At 36.8% G+C, this 20,501-nt stretch overlaps 1 protein-coding gene across 1 annotated transcript in view; it reads left to right on the top strand.

Moving 5' to 3' along the window:
* Nucleotides 1–3,815: 3,815 nt before the first annotated feature.
* The window catches only part of LOC149580164 (metal tolerance protein 11-like), a 98,345-nt gene continuing 81,659 nt past the window's right edge, over nt 3,816–20,501 (top strand). Inside the window, exon 1 of the mRNA XM_089789853.1 lies at nt 3,816–4,321. Within this exon, the coding sequence (XP_089645979.1) occupies nt 4,012–4,321 (310 nt within the window). The 5' untranslated portion in view covers nt 3,816–4,011. The remainder of the gene's footprint in view (nt 4,322–20,501) is intronic.

The raw sequence follows: 20,501 nt of genomic DNA on the forward strand, positions 1-20,501 counted from the left end.
AATACCTTGGGGAATGTTTCTTGTTGACAATTGACAATCTCGACTTTACCCCATCTACTAATTTTTAGAATTCATTGCGTGCGGGTGGAGAGTCACTTGTTCTTCTCTGTGGTGGGCATAGTTGCAAAGGAAAGCTTTCTCTATATTAGTCTTTATGTTTAGGTATTTTCCTATTTCTTGTTGCAAATTTTGAAAGATTATGTTTTCAACATTCTGTTGATTCTATTATATTGTAATTTTTTTTTGTTGATTCTATCATACTGTAAAAAAAATTCATCCACTTTACCGCGGTGTAATATGAACATTCGGTGGTATGGTAATTTCTTAATTTTTGCAGTTTGACAGTTATTTTTTTATACTCTTCTGATTTTTGAGTTGTATAGATAGGTTTTTGTGGATTTCTATACGATTGTTGAGGGGAGGCATTTTTTTAGAAACTTGAGCGACCCATCTTTTGCGTTTTACTCAAGTTCTTTAAATCAACTTTTCAACTATTGTAATTTGGTCCACTTAAGCATATATTTGATGTCTTATGTTACCAGATTGATTGCAAAGTCCAGTCAGCTCCAAATTATAATGTATATATATGTTTACCGAGCACTTCCATCAAAACTGTTAGTTCATTCTAGATCCTAATTTAGGTTCTCATCATCATTACATTTCCATATATTTTGTGCTTTTTATAAAAATGTTTTGCTAGTTTCATTTGGAAGCTCACATGATGTTGAAGAAGATAGGCGATTTCAGTTCTTAGATTTGGTAAGCATATTTCATTGTCATCTATTGTTGACAATCTATCCAAGTCACTATTATCTTCTTTTAATCTGCCTTCAATGAATATTTCCAATACTACAGAAATACATTACGAGTATTTTTTTTCTAGTCACTCATGTTATCTTTTCTCTCTTGGCTTTCGATTAATTGGGCCTTTTAATATCATAATTAACTATATTCTAGTGCAAGGAATGTCATCATCCACTCTCAAACAAAGGATAAGTTGCCATACAAAGTGACACATATCATGACTATAAAATGTTAACACATCATGTTTATAACAAGTGTTATTAAAAACAGAAATGAAATGGAAGCAATAATATTGGATCCAAATTTTTTGCCTGTATACATATATACGAATTAAAGAATTAAAAAAATTCCTAGATACTATTGTTATACATTAGCATTGGACTTTATTCTTGAATTCTAACTTTGATAATAACCAATTTTAGGGGAACTGCAATCTCCTCAAGTAATTATTGTTGGCATTGGGAAGGCCAATGTAAATTCTCAATATGTTGATTCAGTATTTGTTAAAAATTAAGTAAGCGTACGAGATGCAAAGGTCCATTGTAGGTGTACAACGAGAAGTGTACATAGCTACAGGCACACTATGATATATGCTATCTAATTGAAAGAGCACCTAATCATTCATCGCAGAAGCATCTATAACTGGCTGACAAATCCTTCATTGTAGGAATCATCGATTTATAATAAGTCTATAAATTTTTAAACCTTGTAACTCCTCGACAACTGATTCAAGTTGTACAATTGATTTCTGTTAAAAGTATTTGTCTAAAGCTGCAAATAACCAAGGTAAAATGATAGATTCCTATGTGTCATATTCAATAAAGAAATTATTTGCCAACAGAAGTAATTGTCCCAAGAATTTAAAATTTAATTCATTGGCTAGGTTTCAACAAAACATTAAAAATTTCTAAAGTGTATAGAAGAGTCAATCCTCATGGAATTCTTGTGCACTTAGGGTCATTACTAAAAAAATATTTCATAAATAATTTGGAATACCCTGCACATTCTAAAAATTTATAGATTATTTTGTGGATGTTACTGTCATGACAATCCCCCCCTTCGAGCGTAGAAGATTTGAGGAGTGAAGACAAAGTCTGAAACATTCTTGTTACTCGTTTAAGCCAATTTTAGTTTGTAATCTTGTTAAAATATGATTAGTCAAATTATATTTTTCTTCATTAAATTTGTACAATGTTAATTATAAATTATTTTCTTTTTTCTATTTTATTATGATTGAGTTATGTTTTAGTTTAAGAACACAATGTCATTTAGTTTTGATTATTTTCACATGAAAGATATTATTATGTAAACATAAATTAACTTAAAATTCATTAGGTTTTCATTCAGTTTTTAATATTTTTACAATATTGTAAAAGAAGATGATGAGAATCAAATTTATTTAAAATTGTACAAAAATCTAAAATTTAGTTTTCACAATACAGTTTTAAACTCCTTGCCTCAAAAAAACTAGTTTTTAATTAATATGACATGGAGATGCCTTAACTGAAAAGAAAAAGAGTCACATTACACTATTTCCAGAAGCAACATGCCACTACAGCTTGAAGTCACATCAATTAACCATCACTCAAATTATTAGAAATAAAATAAAATAATAATAATAATGCAAGATTCATCTTTAAATCTTGTGAGGAAAGAAGCATTGTAGGTCTTCCCTTTAACAAAAACCCACACAAACTTAAAATGCTAAGTATTGGTTAAATTTAAAATTAAAATACATAAACAATTATCATATGCATTGCTTCAGTCTCCTGCATGATTAGTATAGCAATCTAGAGGGTAGATTAAGATAATAAATTGCAAACTTATATACAAAGAAAATGAAGAAATCGTGTTTAATAATTTTAAGCTTTAAAACATCTAATTGAATAATATTTTGAATATAAAAGTTTGGCATTAGATAAATTAATAATGTTTAATGTTATTATAAAATTTTAAAAAGATGAGACGTTTTATTAGTACCAAAAAAAATATTTATAGAAACAAAAATTTATCACAATACATACAACCCAGCTAGCACCTGGAGACGAGGATCCAATTTATTACAATACATATTAATTAATAATCTTAAAATTTTATTTCATTTAAAACAAATATTTATAATGACATGCATCAATATACATATGAAAACAAAGACATACAAAAGAAAAAATAATTGAAAGATGAGATGGAGAATCTAAAGATACAACACTATAAAGTCAACAATTTAAATTTTGAGAGTGAGAATTGATGAAAATGATGTCAAAGTAAGTTTCACTTTGAAGTACAAAGACAAAATTATTGATGCATTTTTTCCCCACATCGCAAATACCACATACCACGAAGATATTCTAATGTGGATTGTTCATTGTCAAAGCTCAAAGCCACTTTACATTTTTGATCTAATATCAGTTAAATTGTCAAAATCATCTACAAGATTGGACCAATGTGAATCAAATTCCAACTTATACAAATTTGACTAATATCTTTCCACATTTGGCAATGTATCTGTCGTGAATCAGAAATCAACAAAATTGAGAAAGTAAAATTACACAAATAATATACTCTTTGACAACTAAAGATACTTGTAAAAAATGATTTTATTTGTCCTTGTCAATACCTTCTTAACTATAATTACATATTTAAAAAAAAAAAAAATCTTTCAAATGCATAGACAACCATGTTTCTTAAGACTTGTATAAATAATATTTTAGTCAATAGAATACAAGCAATCATACTTTAAAATCATAAAAGATTAAAATTACAAATAAACTTTTGGCAGGAACTTGACGCTTGTTAATATTGCAACAAGACAAGAAATCGTATTTTTATTATTATGATTACAACAACGTTCACAGGAATATATGTCTTTCGGCGCTTATGGACGTAATTGTTGTCTTCCTCACTCTTACTGATGATTGAGCTTCGGCGGAGGCAAAACCTTAACGAAGTAGTTACCAGGATTACGAGGAGAAAATGTGTCGTTTTCGGCACTTGTGGTCAGAAAGATTTTGTAAGGACAGTAACAGAAAGAAACAATGTTGTGCAACGATGTTCAATGCTTTACTCACCTTACATGGCTACACCATGTTTAAAAATACAGACGCGCCTCGATTATTTGACAGAACAGAGGCGGAATTCTGAAACAATCTTACTTTCCCATATTTCAGACTTCCTCATAATCATATTGGGTTATCTTTCCAATCTGCCATGGCAGTAGGAAATGGGGATTTACCCCATGCTGGTCAGGTTGAGGTGGCCCAACCAGCCATGGAAATGACAAATGGGGACTTGCTCTGTTCTACTCAAGTTGAGAGTGGTTTCTGTGCTGGTCCATCAGCCATGGGAAAAACAAGTAAACACTCCATCCACTGTGATCGATCAGCCCTAGAAAAGGCAAGTGAGGATTCGAACTATGCTGATCAACTAGCAGAGAATGCATGGAAGCTCAACTTCAACAAGGTTTCAAGGCCTGAAAGGGGTGATAAGCCTCAGCGAGGAATCCAATGTCTGAATATCGGTTTGTGCTTGTTTCACTTTCCACCATCTTATGATTTTTACCTTTTTGAACTTTTGTTTGAGTCTGTGCTGAAATCAAGAATACCCTGTTTGATTGATTTTCAGTAATCATAATAAGCTGATTCACTTCATATATTTTTAGAAAAAAAATAATGGGTTAGTTGAATTATAGCTCTAAGCTAATATGTTAAGAAAAATGTTACTTGCGAACAATCAGACTCATAGTATATTTCTGAGTAATGTTCAACGGTTGACCAGTAAAACAGTATTTCGTACTGGAGGAATGGGGTTGCTGTCAAAAGCTTTCGGAATTATAATTTTTTTTTTTTTAATATTGAAATAATGCAAATTACAAAGGTAAAAAGAGCAGATGACGGAAAACTGCTCGAAAGAATGAAGACAACATTACAGTGGAGAAACAAGAGGCAAAACAACCCACAGGGGTACATAGAGAAGAGAGCACAATTTCAAATACAATTTATCAGAATTCGGATAAGAGGCTGTAGACTATGAAGCACACCATTTTGCTGATTCTTGATTAGCTGAATTACTTGGTGCTGGATACATTGGACCTGATATGTTATCGTGGTACTCTTCCTGGAATCCGCCTGCAATTGAGAGAAAATAGAAGCAAGACAATAAAATATGTCTGAATAAAGTTTTAGAAAAGCAAATTCCTGATGATCATAGGAATTATCAAAAGTTGCTTTGCACCGGACTCTCCAGATGTGCAATAAGATGGTTTGTCGAACACTTTCAGCAATGACATTGTTTCGAAGCCCAACTCCAAGTAAAGCCTCCTTCCAGTTTAGGTAATGCCAAAAGATAGCAGGAAGACAATGAAAAACAGAGTTCCATAACTTCTTCGCAAAAGAACAGCCCCAAAAGATGTGATACATGTCTTCAAATTTCTTGCAAAAAGGACAATTAATGGGATTTCCGATTAACCATGATATATTTTAGCCTGCTACCAACTGGTAACTTGTGATGTAATATCTTCCAAGCCATTATTTGTGCCTCCGTGTTAATCTTTGACTTCCAAATTTTAGCTGAGAGTTTTGCCCAGAACTTTTCAGTAAATTTACAATTCCATTTGCTGTTCAACCGAGACTTCATGGGAAGATTAGGCAGCAGCTGTAAATTAATTTTCTTCAGAGGAAAAGACAAGAAAGGAAATGCTGAAAGCCATAGCCAGTCTTTGAAGAAATTGCATTGAATAGGGGTACACAATTTCATAGACAATTCTGGAGGCACTAGAGATTTCACAAAGATAAAAAATGATTTGTATTTATTGTTTAGATTAAATTGGGCTCTAATGACATCCCATGGCAGCCAATCTAAAATATTGAAGTCCCAAAGATCTCCCACCGTGTTAATACCTTTTTTGGACAGCAAATAAGATAATTTAGGAAAACTCAAGGCCAAAGGCTGATCATGATACAATATATGTCTGTTCTACCAAATAGAAGAAGTGGAAAAGCTAAAACCATGTTGGAGATGTATATGAGCAATGTTAGTATGCTAATAGAAACCAAATTTAAATAAAGTTTCTACAAACTAAACAAAATTCATAAGCTTCAAGATAGACTAAGATGAGCTCTTAATTGAGAATATGAGCCATTAATGGGCTCTCTCAATAAGAAACTCTCTTGTTGAGTAGCTTTGTCTAAATAGATAGGATGTATGCTCAAGCTTATGCTTCAAAAAAGGCTTCAAATGGAGTTGGAATTTGGGTGTGAGTGTATGGTTTTGATATAAAATGGCTTCTTAAAATGGCATTATGACTTTACTTCATGAATTGTGTTATTTTGCAAAGGGGAAAGATTCAATTTATAGGCAAAAGGCTTGAGGGATTGAGGGCTAAGATGCAAGGATGGGAAAAAGCTCATGGAGGGCTCAGATTGCATGAGAGGAGAGCACATGGATTGTGCTTCCTTACAACCAATCAGAGAGTGACACATGTCACAGGGTGAGAGGATGGAGGAAAGAGGAAGGATGAGTCAACAAAGGAGGCTCAAGGGATAAAATTTTCATAAAGACCCTCATAATGGCTTGTAAGAGCAATAAAAAGGCTTGGAAGAGTCATTTATGGCCTAGTGGGCTTCATAAAGTTTTATGGTTGAGATATTTTGAGGGAGATGAGAGCAATTTCGACTTGGGCTTGATTAGGAGGGTTTTAAGCTTGCTTAGGATTGTGCAAATGATTAGAGGATGAATTAGGATGGTTTAGGATTAGCTTAGGGATAGGCAAGTGGATGGCATTTAATGAAGGTGGGTGAAGGAGGAGATATTTGTTAACTTTGGCTTGGGTTAGTAAGTTTTAACCCATGTTTAGAGAATGTGACAAGGTTAGGAGGGGATTAGGATTAGGTTTAAAGACATCTTCTAGAAGAGTCTAGAATTTGGATGAGGATAAAGACTTTCTAGAATAGTCTAGAACTTCCTAAGATGAGGATGAAGACTTTCTAGAAGAGTCTAAAACTTCTTAGGATGAGGATAAATTAGATTTTTAGGAAATAAATAAAGTTTTATTTATTTCAAGGGTTTGGGTTGAGGAGATATTTATTAAAACTTTTTTAATAAACATGAGGATTAATATTTAATCTTAATTAAATATTTTGAGTTGGGATTAGGGGTAGGAAATGATGGGATTAGCCTTTAATCAAAATTAAAGAAGGATTAGAAGATTTTGGAAGAGGTTAGTGGTCTTAAGGAAATTGGCCAAGTTTTGGGCAAAATTTTATTTATTTATTTATTTTGGATTTTTTGGTCAATTTATTAATTAAATAATTAATAAATAAGGAAATAATGTTTAAATAAGATTTAAACATTTTTGGGAGGGATTCTTTAATTAAATATTTTTAATTAAGATAAAGGGATTTAATGGCATAAAAATAAATAAATTAATTAAATAAATAATTAATTAATAAATGATGATGTCATAAAATTTTTTTCAAAAAATAAAAATACTTTATTTTCTAAAGGTTTTTAGGTGTCTACATTTTGCCCCTTTTTGATGTGATGCCGCAAGTGGCATGGCATCAAAGATAAGAAAATAAGATGCCCAAGGCTAGAGCAGAAGAGGAGAGAATGGACTGTGAGATGCCCTCTCAAGAAGGCGGCGGGGAGAGAAAGCGAGGCTCGATGGCTTTTTGAAAAGTACAAGAATCCGAGATGAGCAAGAAGACTCAGATTGGCTTAAGAGAAGAGGTTTAGTTAAATCAAACTCTCACTACGGGAGAATGATAAAGGGAGAATCAGAGGCACAAGAGGAAGCAAGCTTAAGATCTCAAGGATTGCAGAGGATGAAGGAGCGGAGCACTATAAAAGGAATCCAGGATGGGGAGATGGATGAGGGGACTAAAAAGCTGATGCAAGAGGATTTCAAAGAGTCAGATTGGTGGAAGATGGGTTTCGGAGATCCCTAGGACTAGGATTGTGGATCTCGAAAGATGAGGCTTGGTAGATTGATTTGGATTGGTGGATTCCTAAGACTAGGATTGTGGATCCCTAAAGCTAAAGGTGAGGAGTGATTCAAAGAGATATTGATGCATAAGCTGAGGTAGGAGAGACGGATGCTAGATATGGATGGGGGATAATGGAGATGAAGGAAAACCATTGAAGCTTTTTGAGCGGGGGGATACTTCAAAGAGAAGTACCACCATGTAGTTGAGCACTAGATTTGCTATAGGACTGTTGGTTAATTGCCAAGGTTACCAAAAACATCAAGGCCTTTTCACCAACTGTCCAGAGGACTGATGGACTGACTCAAAACAAACACGCAAGGATTGCCCCAGCATCACACATGAATCTCGAAAGAATCAGAGTGGAACCGACACTGGGTAACCCACAAGCAAAAAAGAAACAAACGAAAGACTTGATCAAAACCGTACGCTCAGAGTGCCCCATTCGCAGCATACCATGATATGGAAGATCGTGGCAACCTTGAGGAGGGAACAAAAAGATTGCTTGGAAAAGATACTTCAAGACCCAAAAGGGAAGATTCCAAATCAAAAGAAAGCGAAAATCCAAAAGAGAACCGTTTGCCAACGAGATGGGTAGGACGAGGTACTAACAGACCAAGATCAGACATGAGGAAAGCTATATCCTGCAAGGACCTATCGGAGAGCACCTAAGCTGGTGGATTTGGATGAGTGATGCGTCTAACAAGCTGAACTAAGAAAGATAACACTTTGGTGACAGGAAATCTAGCTAAAGGATGCATTGGAATAGCTAACCAAGATGTGCGATGGGTGCAAGATGCTGATCAAGGACGAACTGACACGAACGCTGGATAGATACAATGGTACTAAGCTAAAGAAGATGTACAAGCTGATGGATCAAGATATGTTACAAATGTACAAGTTTGTTCATGTTTTGGTTTTTGTGAGATGGAAATGTTTCTGAAGGATGGGATGTCTATAATAGGTGATAGGTGGATAGGTAGATGGTTTGCGAAAAGCTTAAGTGAAAATGGGATTTTGTGTGTGCATGTGATAGTATACAAGCTAGGATACAAGATTATTTACAGGCTGGAATATGGTACAAACTTTGAACAAGATTCGGATATACAAGGTATGGTACAAGATTTACAAGGTATAATACAAGCTTTGGTACAAGATTTTACAAGCTGAGGTACAAGATTTTACAAGCTGTACAGGAGGTATTTACAAGCTCCATTAGATTTTGGATATTTGGTTGGAACACCAAGGGAACAAGCAGGTGTTTTATGGGATGGTGGGTGAATGGATGAGGGATAGGATAGTGATAGATAATGGATTAGTCTTAGTACACAAGGCGCCTGAATTACCAGGTTTTCACCAAGGTACCTATCCAAGGCGCTTGAATTGCCAAGTTTTCACCATTGGACGCTTATTTCTCTTTACTATTTTTTTTGACTTTTTGACTTTGGACTTAGCTGGAATGATTTTGGCTTCCATCAGCTATTTTGGCTTTTTTGGGATTTTCACTGGCTGTTGGAATGTTCAATTTTGTTGCTAGTTGTTGGTACACCAGATGTGTGATTTATGCAATAGATTGGATTAGATGGGATTGACGGTAGGAGATGGAGGGATGAAAAGGTTAGAAAGGAGCATGAGATGGGGATGCTTGCAAGAGCAACATTGGCACATGTTGGGACGAGTGTGAAAAGAGCATATGGGGGATAGATGGTAGATGCGGGCGTGATGGAGGATTTGTGGAAGTGTGCTTGGGGATATAGGCACCCAAGATGGAGTTAGGAGATGGGGGACATGAGTCATTGGATGGAGGATTAGCAATGGTGGATGCCATTATGCATTGGGTTTCAACTTTTTTCTTTGGGATTCGCATGGTTTTGGATTTTCTTTTCATAGGCTTTTGCATTGTTTTGCATTCTTTGATTGGATTTTGCCTTTTTGGAGTATGTTTTTTAGAATAGAGATATGATTGCCTAGGATGTGGATTTTTAGCTTTATGCATTTTGAAGTTGGCATTTACATTGCTGTGGTAAGCTTTGGGAAGATGGTTAGGAGAAGCTTTGTGAGATGGAGAGGATATGGGAGAGCATGTAGGGGGATAATGATGGATGATGTGCCTCGATATGTGCCTTTGCTGATCTTGCATAGGAATGGAGGGAATAGGATTTGAATGATGGCTGATAGGAGGATGGAGGATGGTAGATTTTGGGACATAGGGACCCAAAATGGATTTAGCGGATGAAGGGGGGATATGGTAGGTTGTTTTAGTTTGCAAAGATGGTGGAGGGGGGATGACATAAGATTTTTTGAAGGAGTGATGGGAGGCTGGCATGGGGGGTTTGGAGATAGGCTTGGTTTGGGGGTGTGGTGTACCAACACCTTTAGATGGTGAGCCTTTGGATACATATCCAAGACCATCAAATCCTAGATTTTTTTGTGCAATAATAGGCTTTCTTATTCCTTGCTCTTGTGGTCCTAAACCTTGACCTTGATAATGCCATCGATTGAGCATTTGAACTAGCTGAGGATACTTTTTGCTTGCAGAAAATGGTGGAAGTGCTTTATCAGATGTACTGCAATAAGGAGATATTATTCTTAATTCTTCTGCTGAGAGGAGGCCACTATGGATGAATGTAAGTGAACCAAGAGGGTATATTATAGATGGTGAAATAGCTTGGATAGGTGGTAAGATGGAAGCATGGAGTGGAGGAGATGGTAGGATAGGATCATGATTTAGCTGATGGGATGAAAAGATATCTTGCAGTAGAGGAGGTATGGCTTGAGGTTTTGGAGATGGAGGGGATAGTGACTGCAATATGGATGGAAGACATGGTACGATGATATCTTCATTTATGCTTTGGGGGATGTCAACATGCTTTTGGGCAGGATCTTGATAGGATTGGTTTGGAGTGGATGGTGCGATAGGAGGTGAAGGGATGGACTCTTTAAAGGCAGCGGATGGATAGATGGGAGATTCAGTAGTGGAGATGGGTGAGTAGAAGATGGATGCATAAGGGTCATTATGGGAGATTTGGGAAATGCTTGGAGGTGATGTAGATAGGATTTGGAGGGATTTGACAGGTGTTGGGATTTTGACGCTTGTGGGAAGTGGAAGGATTTTAAGCAATTTGATGGATGGTATGGGGATGGTTGCTATGGGAGATGGAGGTGATATTATAGATGGGGAAGCTTCATCACTGACTACTTCACATGGTTGGATTAGATGACATGGCTTATCGACTATTGGAGGCGGCTTTTCTTGTATTTCCTCTAGGAGATTCCTTGGAGACTCGTGTGTCGGAGGTGGAGGTGGATTGACAGGAATAGCTAGTGTGATGGGGGTGGAAGATTGGAAGCTTGTTTGATTGGGTGATGGAGGAGAAGCTGGGATATCAGATGGCATGACTAGATAGTTTGGAAGAATATGTGGATTTTGGGGGATGCTTGGGGGAATGTTTTTAAGGCTTTCAATATACTCATCATAGCCAACAAGATTTTCATCATCATTGGAATAGGAGGTTGCGGGAGCAAGGAAAATACGACCGAACACATCATGATAGGTTTGGGATTTCATGTTTTGATGATGAGTCGGATGGGGATGGGGTCTTGCATATGGATGAACACGGAAGCTCATGGTTGGATTTGGATTAAACGCAGATTTTGGATTGGCTAATGAAGGATTTCCTAGGGAGAGTCAAAGCTGTATGACAGACCTAAGGAGGATTGGCTGGAGATTTTTGGCTTTCCTGTGGATGGAAGACTTCAAGGGCATGCCGTCAAAAAGTGAGAGTTTTGCTTTCCTATGCGCTGGATTTGCTGGTGGCTGTGTCAACTTGAGGATAGACTAATGATCCTATGGGCATGACACGAGATTGACCACTTGTGGATCCCAACCTTTAGCTCAAGGTGATGAGGGATATAAGTGACAAAGCTGGATTACCCTAGACAATGCTCTGTCAGAGGGATAACCTTGGTGAGATTGGTTGATTGGTCGGATTGATTGGATAGCAAATTCTAGCAGAATGACAACAACTCTCTAAAGGCTTGGGTGTGATTTTGGATTGGGTTGCTAGCTGGCTGGGGGGGATGATTTGGAGAGACTTTGGATTTGGGATTGTTCTAAAGCAAGGAACTAGATAGATTCGGTTGCAGCGGGGGAGCTTGGATGATTTTTTGATGAGGCAGTGACTGTGCTAAGTATGCCTTTAGCTGGGAGGTTTCTGCTTTTTTGGGATTTTGACCAAAGTTGGCAAACATTCATTCAAAAGCTATCAACAAACAAGCAGACAAAATTTTGGAGCAAGCACGTCAAACACACCAACATCCTAGGAAGCTTTCTACAAGGATGAAATTTGTTATAGCTAGGGAGTCCTCGATATACGCAAGGTACATGAGGCCCAAATCCGTAGATGAAACCAAAAAGATGTCACACAGCCGAGAGGAGCGGTAACCCACTTCTCCTCTTTCACTTCTCAAGGGTATAAAGTTCCTTGAGGCTTAGCCTAAGTGACGAAATCTTGATTCCAAGAGAGGTGTCTTTGGATTCACCTCCCGATTTTTATACTCCGTCGGAATGCTGGAGTTGAGGTCGTCTCAAGTGGTGATGAAATCCCCAAGCAGGCCTCCTAAAAAGTGTAAAACAAGACCACATACATGATCTTGGGCTTTAAAAGACACGTATTTATTCCAATTGATGATTTAGATTTTGTAAGCTATGATTGAAGACACTTGTGATTATGGCATACAATGTTCATTCCAATTTGACAGCATCGTCAGCATAATGGAAGTCGAGAGATCGTCAACATAAGAAATGCGAGCATCATTGAAAATGCGTCAAAACCATGCGATGTTCATTGATTGTTTAGGCATTCAAGATTGAGTGTGAGTTTGTTTTAAGCCCAAAACAAAGATAGGTGAAACTCGATTTGTCAAGCGCGTGCCCGGAGGCCCTCAACGTCAAGAGTTGTTCAATTTTTATGCCCAAATGAAGTGTTAGCGAGACTAATGCGCATTCAAGGAATTTTCTAACTTAGAAAAACTACTAAAAACCCAAGTGAGTGGAGTTTGATTTGTATGGAGCACTTAACACCCTCTTAGGTGGACCCATCCCCATAGATGGCGCTAAGATTGCAATCAATGGTTAAATTGATGGGTGATTAAAGAGGGTGAGTCCAACGACAAACTCACTCAAAGCGTTTTTATTTGTTTTTATAACTTAAAAGATTACAAAAATGTAGATCCTTTTTATGCTCCAAAAGATGATTATTTGATCTATGGCATTCAAGATTGGATTTGTTGTTTTAATCATGCATTCATAAAAAAAAACAAACTTGATTTTAATCCATGGCACTCAAGAGTGATTTTAGCAACATGCATTCAAAGATAAGTGATTAAACATTCAAGTTTTTTCCTTTGAGCATTCAAGATTGAGATTTTGTGTGTTGTTTTAAGAACTTTGAAGTGCTTTGTTTTAACCTTAGATCATTCAAGATTGTTTTGGACTCAAAAGTGAAAATGACTCTTTGGACTTTGGTTTTCATTCAAGATTTTGTGTTCTAGTTTGCATGTTTTAAGCCCAAAAATGATATTCCTAGGTTGTTTTGATGCATGAAAAACCTAAGAAACATTCAAGATTTTGCAACAAGACATATGTTTGGAACAAATAACAAAACTTTCAGGACAATTTTTGGCAACCATTTAGGATTCTTAGTTTTCATGAGATTTTGGTCCCACCGGGCGTGCCAAAATGTATATGAGCAATGTTAGTATGCTAATAGAAATCAAATTTAAATAAAGCTTCTACAAACTAAACAAAATTCATAAACTTCAAGATAGACTAAGATGAGCTCTTAATTGAGAATATGAGCCATTAATGGGCTCTCTCAATAAGAAGCTCTCTTGTTGAGTAGCTTTGTCTAAATAGATAGGATGTATGCTCAAGCTTATGCTTCAAAAAGGGCTTCAAATGGAGTTGGAATTTGGGTGTGAGTGTATGGTTTTGATGTAAAATGGCTTCTTAAAATGGCATTATGACTTTACTTCATGAATTGTGTTATTTTGCAAAGGGGAAGGATCCAATTTATAGGCAAGAGGCTTGAGGGATTGAGGGCTAAGATGCAAGGATGGGAAAAAGCTCATGGAGGGCTCAGATTGCATGAGAGGAGAGCACATGGATTGTGCCTCCTTACAGCCAATCAGGGAGTGACACATGTCACAGGGTGAGAGGATTGAGGAAAGGGGAAGGATGAGTCAACAAAGGGGGCTCAAGGGATAAAATCTTCATAAAGACCCTCATAATGGCTTGTATGAGCAATAAAAAAGTTTGGAAGAGTCATTTATGGCCTAGTGGGCTTCATAAAGTTTTATGGTTGAGATATTTTGAGGGAGATGAGAGCAATTTCGACTTGGGCTTGATTAGGAGGGTTTTAAGCTTGCTTAGGATTGTGCAAATGATTAGAGGATGGATTAGGATGGTTTAGGATTAGCTTAGGGATAGGCAAGTGGATGGCATTTAATGAGGGTGGGTGAAGGAGGAGATATTTGTTTACTTTGGCTTGGGTTAGTAAGTTTTAACCCATGTTTAGAGAATGTGACAAGGTTAGGAGGGGATTAGGATTAGGTTTAAAGACATCTTCTAGAAGAGTCTAGACTTTGGATGAGGATAAAGACTTTCTAGAATAGTCTAGAACTTCCTAGGATGAGGATGAAGACTTTCTAGAAGAGTCCAGAACTTCTTAGGATGAGGATAAATTAGATTTTTAGGAAATAAATAAAGTTTTATTTATTTCAAGGGTTTGGGTTGAGGAGATATTTATTAAAACTTTTTTAATAAACATGAGAATTAATATTTAATTTTAATTAAATATTTTGAGTTGGGATTAGGGGTAGGAAATGATGGGATTAGCCTTTAATCAAAATTAAAGAAGGATTAGAAGATTTTGGAAGAGGTTAGTGGTCTTAAGGAAATTGGCCAAGTTTTGAGCAAAAATTTATTTATTTATTTATTTTGAGTTTTTTGGTCAATTTATTAATTAAATAATTAATAAATAAGGAAATAATGTTTAAATAAGATTTAAACATTTTTGGGAGGGATTCTTTAATTAAATATTTTTAATTAAGATAAAAAGATTTAATGGCATAAAAATAAATAAATTAATTAAATAAATAATTAATTAATAAATGATGATGTCATCAGGAATTTTTCAGAAAATAAAAATACTTTATTTTCTAAAGGTTTTTAGGTGTCTACAGGAGAGAGCCATCTCTCCATTTTAAAAGATGGCTGACCCTTTGCCAAGCTTTCCAAATTGACTGGAGAGAAGGTGAAGCCTTAATAGACAAGAAGGGAGCATGAAGTAACTTGTCCAGCCACCCCACTCCTTGCCATTTTCCTCTAACTGTAGCAAGAAAAATCCTATTCCGAACTAGGACTTTCCAAGGTTCATCCCCTTTAGCAACTCTAATAATCCATTTCGCTGCCAAACAAAACCCTTGGGTTTTCGGGTCAATTAATCCCAAGCCTCCTTTATGCTTTGGTTGTATGCAATGAGACCAAGATGTAGATATAAACCCCTTACCGCCATCCCATTTAGTCCATAAAAAACGTCTAATGATTTTTATTAATTCCTCATAACCTTTGTTGGAGGGCATCCAGTTGGATGAATAATAAACATGCGTGGCCAAAAAAATCTTATTAGCAACTTGGATTTTCCTAGCAAGAGACAGAAATTTATTACCCCAATTAAAAAGTTTGGATTTGACTCTATTAAGATACCAAGTCCACATATCAGAAAGAGTGACTCCTAGACCAAAGGGAATCCTAAGATATCTCATAATTTCACCGTGCTTAATATGCTTCCAGTCACGTGGAATCCAATGGGGAATATGCCCATCTCGAATCATCAAAAATTCTGTTTTTTCATGAGCTAGCTTAGAGCCAGAGACAACACAATATATCTCTAAAACGTCCAAAGTATTAGAGATCTCTTGCTCAGAGTTTTGTAAAAATAATAAGCTGTCATCAGCATAATGTGAGTTAATAACAACAGAACTTTGGGGAATAGAAACACCTGAGATAAGTTTCAGCTTTCTTGCACCTTGCGACATATAGCCTAATGCATCATCAGTTAGAACATAAAGGTAAGGGGCAAGAGGACATCCTTGACGAATAGATCGTTGAAGAGGAAAAGGATCAGTCATCATATTATTGATAATGATTCGAGAGTTAGCATCTTGAAATAACATACGAACATGAGCTTGAACTTTAGGGCCAAACCCCAACCATTTGAGCATGCTCAAAATAAAATTCCACTGGATTCTATCATAAGCTTTATCAAAGTCGAGTTTGACAAGAATAGCATTTTGACACGTTTGTTGGGCCCATTCGCATGTTTCCCATGCTAAAATCAAATTATCAAGAATATATCTACCAGCAATAAAACCAGTTTGTTCAGGTCGAACAATTTCTTGCACCACCGGTTTAATCCTATTAGCAACAACTTTTGCAATAATTTTGTAGGAAGTATTCAGAAGTGTAATGGGACGCCAACCTGAAATAGAATCTTCATTTTTCCCCTTGGGCAGAAGTTTGATTATACCACCATTAATAACGGGACACAAGGATCCTCTCTCAAAGGCTTCTAGGTACAAGTAATAAAAATCTTCTTTGATGTGTTTCCACATTGCTTTGTAAAACTCCATAGGAAGCCCATCGCTGCCCGGACATTTATAAGGAGCCATATTAAAAAGAGCATTTTCCAGCTCTTCCAATGTAAGGAATCTATCAAGATATCTGCTGTAATCAGCAGCTATATGCTGAGGTATGTGAACTTTAACAATATCTTCTAGAGCCTCTTGAATGTTTGGCCATTGATCATCTTTGAATAGATGTTCATAAAAATATTTAAAAGCTTCGCATATTTCAGCCGGGTCAGTAAGAAAAGAACCGGATTTGTCTTTAATGGCACCAATCTTTTCCTTTTTGTGTTTATAATTGAGATAGTTAAAGAAATATTGTGTACCCTTATTACCTTCTTTTATCCAATGTAATCTAGATCTGATTTTTGCTCCCTGACCTTTATAATTGTCCATCTTGCGCAATTGGTTTTCAGTACCAGCAATAACAGATTGAAGGTTTATGTTATTGGGATCAGCACTAAGGAGTTTTCTTGCATGCACAAGTTTACCTTGGAGAGATCTTTCTTTACGCTTCCGCTGCTAGGCCATTTTTTTTCCAAAAGATCGAAGGAAATTAGTGCATTGAGAAATGGCAAGACACCACCAATCAATCCAAGAATCTCCTTCTTTGGGTTTAGGGATAGAATTCCAAATCTCCTCAAGGGCAGCAAGGCAAGTAGGATTCTTTAAATGAGAAACATTTAGTTTGAAAGGGAGGGAACTCTCTGAAGTTAAATTTTGAGAGAAACTAATGCTGCATACAATAGGGAAATGATCAAAAAGAGTAGAAGACTGATCCACTTGAACACAAATCCTCGACGGATCATAAATCAGCGAGAGACTAGAGGAAATATAAAACCTGTCCAACCTACTTAATTTTCTACTATCTCCCATTCTGCAGTTGGACCAGGTATACCAGTTCTCTGAATGGCTAGCAAATTTGTCATGAATGGGGTCAATTACACCAATGGAGTTACGACAGAACACCCAGCTATCAAACTCATCTCTGCTAAGTTTTAAAAAACTATTCCAGCTGCGTCCTGAGAGTATTCAACCATTTTAAAGTCTCCTCCTAAAATCCAATCAGCATTGGGTAAATTATTAGCCAACCAGTCCCATAGAGAAAATTCTCTCTTTAACAAGATTGGAGGCATAAATAGAACAAAATCCTATAAGCTGTCCATTAATAAGCATAAGGGCCCAAGCACAACTATGGGAGGGATCTTCTCCTTTGTCAATGATATAGTTTGAAACCCAAGGAGCCATCCCAATGACAGCACCACCTTTGCCATCCAAATGAGCCGTATGGAGAAATGTGGCATATTTCCATATATTATGTAAAGAAGCATTAAGTCTAATATCATTGATTTTGACCTCTTGGAGAAAGACAACATCAGGTCTCCACTTGATCACCATCTCTTTAACTTTATATTTGCGATGAGGGAGAGAAATCCCTCTGACATTCCAAGACAATAACTTAAGTTTCATGAGATAGGGGAGAGACATCACCTTGGGCCAGCACACTAAAACTATTGTTAAGGGACAAATCATGTTCTTTGAGGTCTAGACTTGGAGAGGCGGAAGGGGATCTGGATCTGGATCGAATTTGAAGAGGTGGGGGCTCAGAAGAGAGTGGTTGGGGAGAAGTATGAATCAAGGGCAAAGAAGATGGTTTGGACAAAGATGGAGAAGATGGAGAGGGTGAGGCATGGGGGGAGGATATGAGTCGCGGAGATGGACGAGTGGGTGGGGTGCGAGAAGAGACTGGGTGTTCTTTCCTCTTCCTCACAACCCTCCAACCATCTGACATGACAATGTCTTTATATGAAGGGGCAGATTCATCAGACACATCAGAATGAGTAGAAGGGATGGGGGAAGGAGGGGAACTATTAGTGGCAACTGGAGCATGATGATGAACACGATTACTGAGTGGCGAGGTCTGCGCCATTTGAGCCATTTTGTTTTTCCTGATGGGACAATCACGAATCAAATGGCCTTCCTGTCGACAGTAGAAACATGCATTTCGCTTATTCAAATAAACGATTGGCTGGTCTAATTCAAACCCAAGACCAAATAACTTAATGTTTTCAGGTAGAGGGTTATTTAGATCAACTTCCACACATGCTCTAGGATGCACCCTTAGGCTTGAAAACTTGTCCTAGTTATGTTTGCACCAGATGACTCTGCCTAAATAAGACACAATGTCTTTCAAAAATGGTCGGAATGCTAAGTTAAGAAAAGGCAATTCAACCCACATAGGGTAGTGGGAACGAGAAGGCTCTTCAGGATGAAAATTAAAAGTCCAGGCTTGCAGGTAGCAGATTTGTCCACGTATAACCCAGGTACCATACTGTAAAACAGCCTGAGCATGTTCAGCTGATTTAAACATACAGGAGACATACCCTTTTCCTAAACCTCTTAAAGCCTCAATCTCCCATCCCCGACTTTCCCAGTTATAACGAGCCCATTTATAAAAATCTGCCTCAGAGGGGATACCCTTGATAAAAAACAAGATTACAGTTCTGTTTTGGCATTCATCAATAACTTCTACAACGTCATCAGGAAGCTGAATTTCTAGAACTTTACCAGGCTTTTGGTCAGTTTGTTCCTTGTCCGCGCCAGAGTTTTGGTCCCTTTGTTCCTCTGAAATCTCCAACTCTTTACCCACACAATTCGTATCTCCTTTGTTTTCTAGTTGTTTTTCCTGTTGATCTTCTGCCGCATTAACATTTTCCTCCTCCATTATTGCGTTTGGACTGCTCCCCAATAGTCTCGCCTCAGTCTTGAGGCGCATTGCAACGCACAGAGATGGAGCTAGGGTTTGAAAACAGAGTACGTTCCTGTTTGCGTTCGCTCGTCCGTTCCTCCTCGTTCGTTCGTCTCGCTACTTTTTCCGGAATTATAATTTTGTTGACAACTTTTGTTTTGACTCTGGCTTTTTTTGTCGCTGGCCCAAACTTTTTTATAGGCTATGATTTGGAACTGCTTGCGGGCTCATATTATATGTATATTTTGTTAGCTTTTAACAATCATTAAATATGAGTTGATCCGCTTCATAAATCTATAGAAATATGCGGATATAAGTATCATTTAGCTGATTGAGTGAGAACTGAAAATATAATTATGAATATTTACGTTTATGTTAGCTTTCTGAACATTGTTTTAATCTAGGAATGGTATTGCTTATTAGAGTTATTGCGGAGGTTATTGCTGATTTTTCCTTGACCCACTAGACTGGGTAACATGAATGTTCAACTGAGTAGTAGACAATAATATAATATCTACCAAACCCAGTAAGTTGTTCTGCCTGTAAAGAACATCTCGTTTGATTTTTTTTACAGTAGTTTCAGTGATGATATAGTTACTGGTGTAATCGAGCAGAAACGTCTTTATCGTGGTCTGCAAATGAAAATTTTGGTGGTTTTTGAGCAGCGATTTCAATGATGACAATTTGATGGTTTGAAAGAGCAGGAATTGGATTTTATATTAGTTATCTTTACTAATTCATTTTGAAGACTGTATTTCCATATCCTTTTTAAAGTAGCTTAATTTAGTAAGGATAAATCTTTATTGCGCTTCAAAACAAATTCAAACAGCAGAATCCTGTAGTAAAGAAGACTAACAACCGAATGTGTTTTGTTTCAATCAGTATATCCCCGTTGCTCATACATAATAAAAAGATCATAGTGAAATCCAGAACATCAGCCCTTGCTCTCCTCCGTCCTCTGGTTTTGGATAGGCTATGTTTCTGTTATCGATAGGCCATGCTTCCAGTGGTATTGACACTAATTAAGCGCAATGAAGAACCCATAATGTTGGAATTGTACCAACAAGGACTTCCTGACGAGGAGGTCTCCACGGTCACACTGTTGTTGGACCCTGCACAAATGAAACACATCTTTCAAAAGCCATTTGGATTTTTTTTTGGTGCATATATCCAGAAAACCTCGGTTTTTCCCTTAATTCAACTGAGAATTTTTTAAGAAGGTTTCACTTCATTCCATCCGATTGTATCTTTAATTCGTTTAATGCCTACTCTGTTCACAG

This window comes from Cupressus sempervirens, chromosome 1 (genome assembly GCF_028749045.1).
Source record: "Cupressus sempervirens isolate cs-2001-9-10 chromosome 1, ASM2874904v1, whole genome shotgun sequence".
NCBI classification, from domain to species: Eukaryota; Viridiplantae; Streptophyta; class Pinopsida; order Cupressales; family Cupressaceae; genus Cupressus; species Cupressus sempervirens.